The sequence below is a fragment of the Acanthaster planci genome, linkage group LG07 (assembly GCF_054643075.1).
Source record: "Acanthaster planci isolate LZ-2023a linkage group LG07, COTS_SCS, whole genome shotgun sequence".
Lineage (NCBI taxonomy): Eukaryota > Metazoa > Echinodermata > Asteroidea > Valvatida > Acanthasteridae > Acanthaster > Acanthaster planci.
The window spans coordinates 10,421,060-10,435,742 of NC_141783.1; the positions used below are offsets into that span (position 1 = coordinate 10,421,060).

At 40.7% G+C, this 14,683-nt stretch overlaps 1 protein-coding gene across 1 annotated transcript in view; it reads left to right on the forward strand.

Moving 5' to 3' along the window:
• The window catches only part of LOC110973766 (cytoplasmic phosphatidylinositol transfer protein 1-like), a 37,628-nt gene that overhangs the window by 18,180 nt on the left and 4,765 nt on the right, over nucleotides 1–14,683 (forward strand). The window contains exons 3-6 of the mRNA XM_022224851.2: nucleotides 3,681–3,778; nucleotides 11,197–11,204; nucleotides 12,744–12,815; nucleotides 14,219–14,317. Coding sequence (XP_022080543.1) covers nucleotides 3,681–3,778; nucleotides 11,197–11,204; nucleotides 12,744–12,815; nucleotides 14,219–14,317 — 277 coding nt within the window. The remainder of the gene's footprint in view (nucleotides 1–3,680; nucleotides 3,779–11,196; nucleotides 11,205–12,743; nucleotides 12,816–14,218; nucleotides 14,318–14,683) is intronic.

The following is a 14,683-nucleotide window of genomic DNA, read 5'->3' on the forward strand; positions in this document are numbered from 1 at the left end:
AGTTCACTGGTCCATGCTAAAGAGATGCACAGGTCGAAGACGGATGCATACTGTACATTCGGTGTAGAGGTAGAGAAAGACAGCCAGTGAAACAGTCAAGCAGCCTTTATATCGGCGTGCGTACACTTTGGGCACTTTCAGCTAGCTGTCGGGAAGACTGCTTGCCCTGATTACGCTACACAAACTGGACTGAAGCACAGTCATGACAGTCGTGTTAGCTCTTGTACAGGTACAGGTACAGGTAGAGTAGTTAGGCCGTGCCAAAATGTACCGGTACTTCCGTATCCATGCAGAGTGTGTGCATTCTGCAGGTGTGCTTGCGATCAACTTGAATGTCTCAAGAAGGCCCGTTTACATGTATCTCATGTGCATTTAGTGACTCGTAAATGGAGAAGACTCCTTGCATCACTGCTCACCCATGCAGATTTCCGTTTCTACCAGTAGCAGTATTTCCAAACAGTTGTCCCACCTTTTGTGCATGTATTGTACAATGTACCGGTGCGTGTACATTTGTGTGGCACAGGGTGTGTTTCTCTCAAGGAACTCACTAGAAAAAACATTCTTTTTTGACATAAATTTGCAAGTGGATCTCATGAAGTGAGTCTGAACATGTTTTGCGTTGCATCTACCACCATGTAAAAGGCAATCCTTTATTTGTGCTTTACCTACCCGGTACCAGTAACCTTATTTTCTGTTCTCATTTTGCCATTTCTAAGGGTATTCTCCCTAAACGCAACTACAAAAATACCCTTTGATCCCTCCACTAGATATCTCTTGATACTATAGACAGACATACAGATACATACATGTACATGTATATTGCATTTGGTTCGAAATTGTTCGGATTGGTATGAACTTGTATTTAAGTATACATACATGTATGTACCGGTATGTGTTTTCTTCACTTTACACCGTTGTAGTTTGGCAGAAACATCTGTTTTACTGCCATCACATACCGGTAACTGAGACTTTCAGACTCACATGTAGCAAGCCCTGGTACATGTATAGAGGCCTGATGCCTTTGGGCTACTTATTGATTGCTTGTTTGATAGAAGCCACTGTATACATATATATGTAGCGTATCTCTAGTGCTGCAGCAAATTTCTGATCGATGAGACAAAACGGGCACAGCACTCTTGAAGGCCATGGTAACAGCTGCATGCTGCTCCATTTTATTTTGGTACTATAACCTTTTAATACAGGTGTTTCCTGTGAGTCGTCATTTCCAGACTTCATTGATGCGTGGACTGGACACACCCTGGCAACGGGATTTTTCATTAGGTTGCCCCCAGGTACAACAATGCTCGTGTACCTGTCAATTAGAGAGACAGGAGTGGGTCGACATGGTCGTTATATTGGATTTCTGCCTCGGGTGGCATATGGCACGGCGTGGACTTTTATGCCCACGATTGACTTCATTGATGTGTTGTCTAGACAAGTGCATCTAAGTACACATACATGCATGTACATGTACCGTATGCCTGTAAAGTGCCCATACAGTTTTTACGCACTGCTTCCTGCCATCATATAACCAAAATGACACAACGACATGATAATGACCGGCTTCTGATTGTTGGCCTCAAATTGAATATGTCATGGCAGTTTATCTGTTGAAGCACTTTACTGATTCAAATTGAAAGACCCGGAGGATAAAATATATACCAGTATGTATTGTTTCCGATGAGCGTGAGTGCAAATGCATGTACATGTAAATACACACAAATTTGATGGGAGAAAGTTCCTCGCACAAGAAAAGAAAGGAGCATGGAAAAAACTTTCAAATCCATTTTGTCACAGATACAGACGTACATGTAACAACAGACCTAAATCATAATTACATATGTACATATATACATGTACATTTACGTCACGCTCTGTTTAAAAACATGTAGATACGCGATCCAACTGTATGGCCGCTCAACGGATCACGTCCCATCTCATTGCCATCTGGGAAAGCCCTATGTCAACTGAACATGATGTCAATTTTATTCTTTGGGCTTTGCAGCAGTCTGGCCAGTTTAACAAGAGAATGTTCCAGTTATAGCATCTTGACTAATTTTTAAAGCGTAATTTTCGATTAATGTTGAAAGTTACATCTCTTTATGTAGAAGTAAAAAATGGTCAAGATCAGAAAAATTTAAAAATATCAGTTTACCCCTGCAACTTAATTCAGTCGGTATAAATTACACATGTACATACTAGTACATGCAATTAAACCTTTTGCCCACCAATTTTGAACTTTTGAACACACATGTGCAACATTTTAATTCTCTTGTGTTGAAGCGTTGCACTGTATATAAAACTGAACACTGTCAAATTACCCAAATAAATTGCAGTTGTTGTTTGTGTAAAATTGACCCACCCCAGTCTTTTTTAATTGTCGTGGTTTCCATGTGGAGTTCGTCCAACCCCTTTCCTTATGACTGACTAGCTACATAGCCTCTCTCGCATCAATCTTTCATGGGCAGGATTTGCATTATTAAATGGGACAGTTAGCGAGGCAATTTGTGGCCGTTTATGAAAGGTCCTGTTTTAATTACCTGCTTGACTTGAGGGCTATTAAGTGAAGGATTCCTGAATCAAGGGTAAGCTGACCACACTAGCGCTAGCGTGTGTCTTGTATCAGCAGCACAGCGAGTACATGGTACCTATATGCGTATATGTACCGGTATATGTACCAGTACATGTACGTGCAGGTATAGAGTTCATCACTACAAGTAGACTTCATTTCTTAAGCCACTGTAGGATGTTAGTAAGATCAATTCAAATGTGCAATAGGACCTTTTCACTTTTTGGTAGAAAGACATGAGTGACACAGCAATGCGGAATAACGCTTTGCAAAATTGGGATTTGCTAAACTTGTAACACTTTGTATTCTATAGTAGTCGACAACCTGAGATAAAGCTTGATGACTGATTCATACATACAGTGACCTCACCACACGTTTACATCATCTGTTTTTAAAATGTTGTCCATAACATGGACATCAAACCAGATACGGGTTGACTGTGGATATGCACAGATGCGTGTAGAGGGCAGCACATGGTTTGTTTAACGGATCACACTTGATTTAGCCACTTTTCAAACTGCAGAGGCTGAGATTATGAAAAATGTACATTTTGTGGTTGTTTTTAACTATTCAAACAAAAGCGCATACATGTGTGTGTGCAGAAGGCAAGTGTAAATTAAATTAATGGAATAACCACAGATACCGGTACCTAGCGCTTAACACTGCCTACTGCTGACGAAAACGGTTTGTAACAAAGTTCCAGTGATGCATATACTGAGCATTTGTTCAAAATGGATGAGCCATGGTCTCGTCAACTTTAGCTAAATGGCTCTAGAAGTAAACATCCTTCAAAGCGGTCTGTTATTCCACTGAGGAATGTTATCGAGGTTTTTCCACTGCCTAAGTTGATATTGACATTTTTCTGTTGTTATTCCATTGGTTTCACATGCATGTACATGCACATACCAGTAAACATGTACATTAAACGTGTGTGCTTGTCTCTGATTATGAAAACTTCAATAAGGCTCAAGTCACCAAAGACAATGTTTATTGTGTGTTAGGAATCATTGAATTGTATTAAGTATTTGGCTTGTCAAGGGTTTCTTTCAATCACTCTTCTTACTCCGTACTGAGCTGCTTCATTCTTTATTCTGCTTTGTTTTGTATGCAGTCGTCTGCCAGCGTGGATACAGAAATCATTATCGAAAATATGCAATTACTTCTACGTCACCGAGAAAGCATGGAACTACTTCCCACATACCATCACAGGTTGGTACATGTCAATTGTCATCATGCATGTTTTTGTATATGAATGAAAGTTAGCAGTATGAAATTTAGAGGTATTTTCAAACCTGCTGCACGCCATTCAGTCCAGAGACGAATCACAAGTTATTCAAATAAACTGTTACAAAAGCTTTCCATAGTTACTGTTCACTTATAATAACTGGCCTTGTGAAAGGATTTGTGACTGGAGTCATGACTTACATGTACATGTAAGGACTTGTGGTGGACTCGTCTACAACAGTTGATCTTTGAAGTTTGGGATGTTTTCTATTAAGATCAAGACATCAGTCTCTTTCAGACTTACATGTACATCATTAACTTGTTCATAATTTCTTAAAAATTTTCACCTTTAAGTTTACTTGTCCGCCAATTCGTACAGGTCCATTTTTAAAAGGAGCTATATAATTTGAATTTTTGTACATGTAGTAGCAGTTGTAAGAAGTGCCACACTGTAGTTTTTAAGGTCGCCAGGAAGATTTTTGTGATCACATAGAAGAATCCTGTGTTTAAAATGGGAAATCCTACCGGGGTCTGCAAAGTTCATGCCATGCGGTGTATGAAAACAGTCACTTTTTTTCCTTGAAAGGTAACCACAACATGGCCTTTTCGTGTTCCGCTGTTGGTTCGAAATGATTGGGGAAAAAGTCCCGGTTGGAAGCTGTTGTTGCATTTGAGGGTAGTCCCACCAAAAGTTGTCAGATAAACTGTACACATACAGACATATGGAATGCTTGTATGTATTAAGTGGCAGAGTTTTTGTCTCGGGTGCCAGACATGGTTGCTTGTAACAATGCATTTGTGGGTTTTTCCAAGGATATGTGTCTGGAGACACAATTTCCTTCTGTTATATCAGGGTTTTTCCCAGGATCAGTAACAGCTTAGCTGTTCACCTACATGTATGTCCAAAAAATGACAGGCTGTTTTGAACATGCTTTTCGACTGAAGTGACCTGAAATCATTTTGAAAAGAGTAGAAAGTTCGGAGGGCCCAAAGTTTTGATCTAAACAGAATCTACCTCAAGGGTACCCTCACCATGGACTATTCATGAGATAAACAAGTAGGATTCTCAGTGCACTCATTCTAATGATAAAGGGTGTACACCACCAATTTTCATTTCAATGTGCACACATTGTTGGTGTCCTCATTTGAGAGAAACGCATCTGAGCATGGATAGTTGGGAAGGCTGGCAGAAGCGACGATCAAGAGTCGTTCCACGACAGAAAGTATCCGCCTGCACATTGTACCACTTCACCAGGGAGGGACTCTTGGCGTAGTTTGGAAAAGTCTGACTCGTTGCCTTCCAGGACAGAGATGACTGTACTAGTGCTGGTACCTGTAAATTCAGAAACATGGCCAGGCCGTCTCCTTTTTGTTTGGCGAAAAGCCTGTACTTGTATCTACGGGTGCATTTGTAATTTCCTTAACAAATCCCAGCCGTATTGTGCACCTGTTCCCATTGCGCACAATTTTGTAATTATTTAAATCTTTCCAAGGGTGCCGTCTCCATGAATTATGCTCTGAAGATCAGTCAGAGAGAGTTAGACAGTATGGCGCACATTGTGTATTATGAATGAAGTTCGGCATTGTATGCTGTCAGCAGTATAGATTATAAGATTTTGCACCCCGGCAACCATACAAATTGAATTGTGGTACAGCCGAATACCTTCTGATCTGTTCATCCCATCAGTAGAATCCCTGTCTTGGGGCCATGGATTGGATAAAAGGGTCGAATCGGCAAGGCTGATTGTGTCAGTCTCATAATAGAGCCACATATACTAGGGTCTTATCCTCAAATGATGAATGGTCCTGGATGATTGAAAATTCGTTAGGATAGTGGGTCAGCTTGTGGTATATGTATTTAACTTCAGTGCCCAAAGCAAAAGAAAATGATAAATGTCTTGTAATAAAGTACTCGTATGCTGGATTCTCTCTCTTTTTTTTTTCTTCAAAATTTAATTACATTTTTAAATTTAATTTTGCAGAAAGTTTTTACAGCTATTTAAATTCAGCCTGGTGTGAAAATGCTAACTGAAAAGAAGAAAAAAAATTGTTCTCACCAAAATAAAAATTAAAACAGAAAAATGGCTGAAACTGAAGAATTATTAATGCTGACCTGCCTGTGATCTCCAGATCAAATCTGTTTCTATCAGCCCGATGTTGCCAAATTTGAAAAGATCACCCTTCTGAATTATCGTCCCAGGACAAAATGTCAGTTGGGAGCCATAGCGGGTCCCAGCCCTGAAGCGCTGCACATGTTTTATGTACGTGTACCGGTAGTATATGCCTTGTGACCTTTTTGCCTCAAAGCAGAATTTTGATCGCAGCAGATTTGACTGCTTATGACCACAGAGCAAGGCTGTCTGTTATGACCAGAGAGTTAGGACCCATGTTATGACCGACTCTGTGAAATGCAGCATGTACATGCACATGTGTGCCTGGGCCACATACATGTACATGTAAACATACATGTACATGTACATCGGCATAACGTCTCCTATTGCTCAAGCCAGTTGTGTATAAAATGTACTGGTATGTACCGGTATACAGTAACATCGAGGGTTATACATATCTGAGGGGGCACCTGGGGTGCATACACTGTTCCCTTTTTTTTCCCAAGGGGACACTGAAAGCAATTCAACAATGGCTTGTACAGGGGTTCTTATAAGGCAGTGGGGGCACTCGTGGCCATGTCCCTCATTTCCTGCTTGGTTATGCCATGCACTGCTTCAATCATGTCGTGTGTCAGAAAAGCAAAGGATACCCAGCTTCTCAGTGTACATGTAGTTACTGACTGGGGGGGGGCACAGGAACTGATGAACTGTGGCTTGTACATGTACATGTACATACATGTAGGTCATATACATTTCACAATTTCAAAGGGGAGCCCCCAGGGGGCATGGACCTCTTCGTGGGGGCGGATGCCCGTGCCCCCATTTACTAAGTCCCCCTGCCCCCCCCCCAGTTACACCACTGAATGTACTGGGTAGTTCATGAATGTTGTCAATCATTACATCTTTAAGGACCAGCTTTCCCGCAGTAGAGAATGAGATGGATGTGTTTATAATGCCCTGCTTCCGATTCTGATGGCATTTCATACCGACACAGCCCTCACCAAGAAGCGTAATTACAGGACTTTTGGCTCCAGAGGCTTGATTTTCTTTTTCTTAAAGTGTCTCTGAGGTGGAAAAACATGCTTGCTTCTTGGTCTTAGATTACACCGTGCTGATCGACCATAGACGGGTCAATATCATCCGGGGGCATTTTTTTTTTCAGAAGAAGGCTGTTTGGCTGCATCTTGGAAATTCCCCAGTCACTGAGGAGTGAAGAGCTACATGTAATATGTGGAATGATTAATAACTCTGTTTATGTCACACAATATGATATGGAGGCTAGTAAGTCCCAGGGGCTTCTAAATAAAATGGAAAAGGTTACAGATCCAATGTGAGGTCACATTCTTCTCCCTGCAAGAGAAATTTGAAAGATGTGCTAGGAGAGAAATCAGTCAAGCTGAGATAGCACCAGAATGAAAAAAAATAATAAGTGTCAATTTTCATAGAATTCAAGATTTTTTTTTTCCAAAGCAACCTTGCATGTAAAATCCCATTTCGGCCAGGTAATACAGATTAGTATGACTGACAAAGGCAGAGAGAAAAAAATAAAACAAGGGAGGCATATTGAAACTAACAGATATGTGTTGCACGTGGGAGAAAGAGTTTCTAAATTTTTTTTACTTGGGGAATGTTCCCCCTTAAATTGTAAGGCACACTAGTTTACAAACTATCATTTTTCTGATGAGTTGGTTGAAAAAGGTAAATCAGCCCAAAGGAAAAGACCTTAAAATATGAGCATCAGTTGTTTACAGGGTTTAGGGCCAGATAAAATGCTTTATTGCCACTATTGGCACAGTGTTCCGTTGGTCTACCCTTCCCAATTACAAAGCGCTGGTAAGCCTGCCTGAGCCTCACATTTTGTATTGCATGTTGATGCAATGCTGCACGGTACCAGCATGTTTGAAGCTGTCCCAAACGTAAAAAATTCAGAGAAAGAAAGAGATGGCAAAATCTGTGTCCAATTTACGGCACACTGTGGTGTTTTCATAGGCCTCCAACTTTCTCCTAGGGCCAACCGGTAGATGCATTGCACAGTGCCCACTGTGCCTGTTAAAATAATCCGGTCCTGCTCGTATGTGCAGCAAGCGAAACACTTCAGCGGGTAACCATAGAGCGGGTTTGTAGCTCTATGGTGTAACCAACCTGTGCTCCTAGCCCTGGACTCCACCACAGGATGGCCGGGATGTGATCAAGAGGTTCAAGCAAATGCCTCTCAAGCCTTGGACAAATTTGATGGCTTCTTGGTGGAAAAAAAAAAGCCACCCAAACAGGTTTTTAAATGCTTCACCCTCAGGCAGCAAACAAGTGAGTGTTAGAGAGAGAAAAAAATAGTCAATGATTCCGGTCCTTTTAAGGGAGCGAGAGAGTGCGGAAGGGAACACCGGTGGCCATTGCCCGCGCTATTCAATTAATTCTAGTTTAAGTGGGGGTGTATCGGGTTACCTCGGTAACCACATATTTTCAGATGGGCTGGATCGCCAGAGAGGCACGTACGTATGCTTCAAAAGAAGAGCGCTCAGTGCACATGTTGATTATGTGCACTGACCTGATGGTTTTGAGGAGGGTAGGGCTGTGAGAATATGGTTGGGCAAATTATTAACAGGTTGTGTGACAGCAGTTGTGCCGTTCTTTACCACATGTGGTGTTTTGAATTGAGCAATTGCCAATTTACTTTATCAAAAATGCCTACTTTACATGGGCAGCCTGAACTAGTACATGTGCTCCTGCAAATTTGTTATTTTTCTTAAAATTTTGAGCCGTGTAAAATACAAAATAACCCAGTGTATTGCGTGCTGGTGAAATTGACCTAAGATATAAATTGAAAAAAAAAATTGAGGGCCTAGCAGAATCTTTTCCTAAATGCTTTCAGAAAGCTGCATTTAATTTCTTGCCTCTTTGCTAAGATTCTGCTAGAATCTAGAGAGATTGTAAATGCTAAGTCCTTTAACTATTTTCAATAAAACTTTAAAGTAAGTGTAAAACATGTCTACTTTACATGTAAATTTTGCAGCTCAGAGTCTGTGCACATAAATAATCGGTGATATCACACCATTAATTCTGTGCTCTATAGAGAGACAATAACTTCGTGTGAGGGACTCAAAATATGTCTGTTCATGAACTTGATGGCAATTTCTTTACTTTGCAAGAGATACCAATTAAAGAAGGAAATACGTCAAGATCAAAATTCTTTGTTTAATCTCATTTGAATGGAAATTTGTTACATGTATTTGTATTTACAGCCCTGCTCTAGTAGAATTATTGTTTGAATGTAAGTTTATTTTTCAGACCTTCAACCATATTTTACATAAATTAGCACATGATCTACTTAAGGTCAGTCTGAGAACAGCAGTTTCAGACACTGTAAAGTGTAATGTCCAAAGTAAGGCCTTCGTGAATGAGGGGAGGTGATGAAATCTGCTGTGTAAATGTGTGGTGGATCATTTACAGTGTCACCAAAACCTCCCTGCTGAATCACCAAGGGAAGTGTTGTTTGAACTCAACCCTAATGTACACATACATATAAGGGACGTACATGTACTAAGTAAAACAATGCAAATCGAATCAAAATCTGGTCATAGATTCACTGCCTAATTAGTTCCAGTGGGTAATGAGCATGTCCGTACAACTACTGCATTTAGAACTGAATTTTCTGTTGCTTTTGGTACGACGTGGTTTTTATAAATGTCTCTGCACCGTACAATGCCATGGCCTGAACATTCAAGAGCAAAACAATGAATTAACACTCTTTTCTTTTCCTCTCTTTTGTTTGCAGATCATACCCCCCCCCACTTGGGGTCCAGTTCGTTTCATTGTATTTTTTTTCTTTGATGTCTTCCTTCCTTACATCCCTTTGTTGCTCAACCTTACCTTTCATGCAGTCCCCTTTACCCCTGGCCCCTTTATCCAGCCTGCAGCTTTCTCGGCTTTTCCTTTTGTCCTGCTGCATTCGTCCATGCTAGGTTGATTTCCTGTTTGCTTGTTTGTCCTGTCCACTTGTCATTTTGCCTTTGAGAAAGATTCTGCTAGGATCGAAACGTCAGGCCCTCCATATTTTGTGGTTTGTATTGTTATACAGGCAAAATCTATGGATCGCAGAGCTTTCTATCCATGAAATTAGGCTGAAAATGCATAAATTTTTTTTTAATTGAAATGCAAAGTACGCATCAAGATGTTCCCTCAACTTCAAGAGCTGAGAGACTCTTGCCCTCCACCTGGCAGATATCCTTGATTACAGGTTTTTTTTTTCTAATCACTTCAACATGCCTTCTTCATTTCCTCTATTTGCCTGATGAATTGACACTTGATTGATGGCCAATGATAGCTGCTATAATGAGATCAGCAGGCCATCATTCTCTGCTGTAATTAACTGGCTTGTGGACTCCTGATGGGTTTGGGCATTAAAAATGGTTAGAGGCTAGTGCTGTGACCCACATTTATGAGAGCAAAGGACCAACTGCATGCCTTGATACACAAGGTCGTGATTATACTCATTCCATGAAAGCTTCCCACTCAGAACACTGAAAAAAAATACAGTTCATGAGAGCATGGAGGTAGAATCACATACTAATCACATTCTACCTCCATGATGAGAGGTACAGTTCAGGAACAGGAAACCAGTATGGTCAATGTAATAAAACTTCACGGTTTAGCCTTTCTCAGATGTTTGTGGGTTGAAATACCTCTCTCTCCAAGTACCATATCCACAGACGCACACCTAGGTGATCATGTCATAATCCTCTCCCTTTTGGCTTTCTCCAACTGCTCCACCTTCTCAAGATACACCCCATTTTCACTAACCACTCCTTCAAACTAGCCATCCAAAGCACCCTTCTCCTACAGCTGTTCCTCTTCCCTTCTAAAGTTCTATCTTTCTCATTAATGCCAGGTTTTTCAAACTGCCTTCCCTTATTAAATGCCCCCCCAAATCTCATTTGTTTGACTGTCATCGCAGATTTCCTTTCCACTCTTGGAATCAATGCTCACTTGCAGGCCCCCCAAAATTCTATGAACCTACATGTACATGTGTACAAGTACAGTATAACTCTCCGAAGACCAAAATGTATGTTTTAATTCACTTGTGCCAGCTTGTACCTCGCATAAAATTTCTTTCATTTGGTCTTGACGGCTAGAGGCAATTACTCAACACCTTGTGCTGATTGTTTTGTTACGTTTTCTCTCGACTTTCTTCACCCTTGGTGCACTGTGTCTGCCGCGGATGATTCGGACGGATGACTTCATCTCGACATGTCGCCTCGACGAATCTTCCGGTGGGATTCAAATATCGTACCACAGAATACACAGTAAGTGTAATAGACAACAAGAGAACGTATTGTCTGGAAAATGTCCAAGTGTAGCTTTAAGTGTCTTTTTGAAAGAAATGAGGAGGGGGAAGTGAAAGATGTAGCAGTCAAACACCTGGGTTTAAAAGATGGAAGAACTTCAAAGTCAATCATGTATTTTGGGTCCAATCAGTTATTGTGTGTTACATGCAATTTCTCACTGGTAACAAATGTATTGTCTGAAAATGTTGAAGCTGCAGTTGGTCTTCTTGTTACTATTTTGGTTACATCTATTTTCCACAAAACGATGAAAAAATTACAGTGAATTCTACAGAGGCGCCACAATAGCATGCTGTGCACGGCTTTCTTTATATCAACCCAAACATTAATTTAGCTTAAAGAGTAACCTCAGTAGCAAGAAGCCACCCGGTGAACCTGCACCAGCAGCGATACAGTCTCTTGAATTCAAACAGCTAGTCACACAGAAATCTCATTCCATTGGCGCAGATAGAATTTCCTCTTCCCAATAACACCTGGGGCCTATCCTTTGCTCCTGGGAGAGAAAGCATCCATCATGGAGCACGTCCAGTTCCAGAGAGATTCGGTGTCAAGTTAGACTTGGTCCAAGCCTCAAGTTTCGTAGATGAGCTGGGTCTTTCTGCTGGGAATGTGAATGCACAACCATTGAACCAATTGGTTTTCTGGTCAGGGTAGGGCTGCATAACAATAGCCACATCAGAATTTCAGACTTGAAACAAGTCTAGGCTGTGAGACCAGGCATATAGAAAAGACTAACAGGCATCTGTTTTTTCTGGACTTTCATGATCATGAGCATATAGAATGTACTCGTTTTTCTTCTTTTCCCTTGGCCTTACGCATACAAACTGAAAGGGACAAAAATTGTTTTTACGTTGCATACTATCGTCTTCTTCAGCACATGTGAAAGTTTACAAGTCCCTCAATACCCCTCCTCCCACTTAATTTGTACATTTGGGAAAATGGTGAAACAATTTTTGATCCTCTCTATACTGAAGCCATAGAGTTGTATTTAGCACCAGACTGTGGGGAGATTTAAGCCCTTTGGCCTTGCATCATTTCAACAGTGACTTTGTTCATTGATCCAATAAGTCTGACACCAGACCCAGATGACTTCTGTGAATGTGATGCACAAACAGATAGGATAGCCGTAGGAAGCTAACTCAAACTAGGCTGATGATGAGAATACGTGTAAATCCCTTCCTTTGTGCTGATTCTCAAGACAGCTGCAAATGTTAATGGTTGCCGTGAATTTGGAATAGTGTATTGAAAATGTCACTTTATGCACATGCATGCGGTAATGCAGTTATTAGACCTTGTCTGAGCTTTGAAAGTAAAGATAGGATTGCAGTTTTTTGAATCGCAGAAAACATTAGAAAATGTACGCAGATTTAAAAATTTTCCTCAAGACATTTACTCCTGGTCATGGGATTATTCAATTCCTGTCTGCCATTGTTTATCAAACTTTGAATCATTAACCTGAATGAAAAATCATGCAGTTAAAACTTTCATTTTATTTTGCAGTGTTCCTTTGTACCGAAGTTTAGCATCTTTATAGAAACAAGATATGAAAATAATTCAGGAACCTCTGAAAATGTAAGTATTACAATTTGGGGAATTGGGATTTTCTGTGCATTTGTACATCTACAGTAGCTTCTTTGTGGGCCTTCTAAAAGGTTTAACTTTGTTACCAACTTCTGAAAGTTAATTGACACCCATAGAATGAACACATACACCAGGCATTCATTGAATCCGTGTGGATCCTAAACAGGGTGTTTTTGTTTCAATCTTTTATGGTCTTTCATAGGGATGAGGCTAACTTTCCATGCTTTGGGAAATCAAAGAGTTTCTCAAAATTTATCTTTCATTGTTTAGGCACACAAAATGGTGCTGGTTTGGGGGTTATGGTCGCCATTGGCAACTGACAAGAATAGTGAAGACAAATTCACTGCTCCCTGTGCTAGATCTAGTGAAAATTTAATAGGGATGGCTACTGTTATGTTCCACTAGATTTGCCGCATACTATCTGCACTTGAATGTCATGACAGTGCAATTGAAGTCTCCTGTGTAATGCTCAATCTCAGAATGTTTCATTAATCAGCGTCAATCTCTCCAAGGAAATAAGCCCTAGAAAGTACAAAGGAAATACATGCACATGTATTTTTTTTCGGAATCCATTTCCTTGTGTGACGCTTTGATTTCATTTGTTGCCCACTCCGTCGGTACATGCGCTACACTCTGCATTTATGCCAGAGCCGTACTTTGTTAACAACCAGGAAATGCAAGCGAAAACATCACACACCTGTGGTTGTCTCTCCCTGTGGTAATGAAACAATTATATTCACATTTCTCACTGGAGATACTGAGTTTCCTCAGTTTTCCACAATTCAGCCATCCTTTTTCAGGTTATCTCTCTTTTCGTGTCTGATCTCCTGAAGATGTATGTAACAAATTTACCCCCTCCCTCGCTTTGCAGAGGCCAACTTTGTGTAACGGCTGCATCATTATTGTGGAAAATATTGCGGAAGCACCCTCAATTTGAGCATAATGTTTGCTGTTTAACCACTAGCTAGGGAAGGCCACAGTAGTCCATGGAGTTAATATAGTGGTTGACAAAGGCGTATTAAACAGACTGCACAGTTGAGGCCAGTCCTAAAATTTTGAGAGCAAATGATTCAATTGTTACACCTATGTCCCTTTAATTCTCAACTGGTTCTTTGTAACATGTAGAGTGGGTTACAGGAAATCATTCTTGTCCAAACAAATTATGATGACAGGCCAGTAAGTTCGAAGTCAGAAACAGAGAATGTAGAGAGGTTTTGGCACTGCTATTGTTCGTTGTCGCATCCACTTCCTGGAATGGTGACCTTGAGGATAGAACTTTTTTCATGTTGTGCCTTCCCCTCAATTCCTTCAAAGCAGAAAGTGAGTCTGGAGCATTTCCTAATGGAAATTTTTTTTTTGGTTCTTTTTTTTAATTTTCCCTGCGACTCCTGCAGTGCCTACGTCTTTCCGATGAAGAGCTGAAGGAGCGGCAAGTCTTACACTTAGACATCGCCTACGATGACATACCAGAGAAACATTACAGGGAAGAGGAGGTAAACGAGGAAATGATCCCGAAAGGTTCTTGTTGATGTTGGGGGAGTGGGGAGAGGAAGGAATTATCCATTGTCAATTAGCTTGTCATTTTCAATTGTGTATTTCTGTATTTGGTTTGGAAGAAAGCCCCTCCCCCCACCTTTGCACCTGTGTGTACATGCAGACACCCAGATCACTTGCCCAACACAGTATATGGCTATTAAGAATTTGGCAAAGATGGCTCACCATTCCAAAGCCAGACTGAAGTAGGTGTAACCTCGTATTCCTGCAGTAGTGGAACTTCCACTGTTCATGTCCACGGAAGTTTCACAACTGTCAATATCCGAACATGTCATAATAACCAGAGTTTTCTGCAGACCGAATAA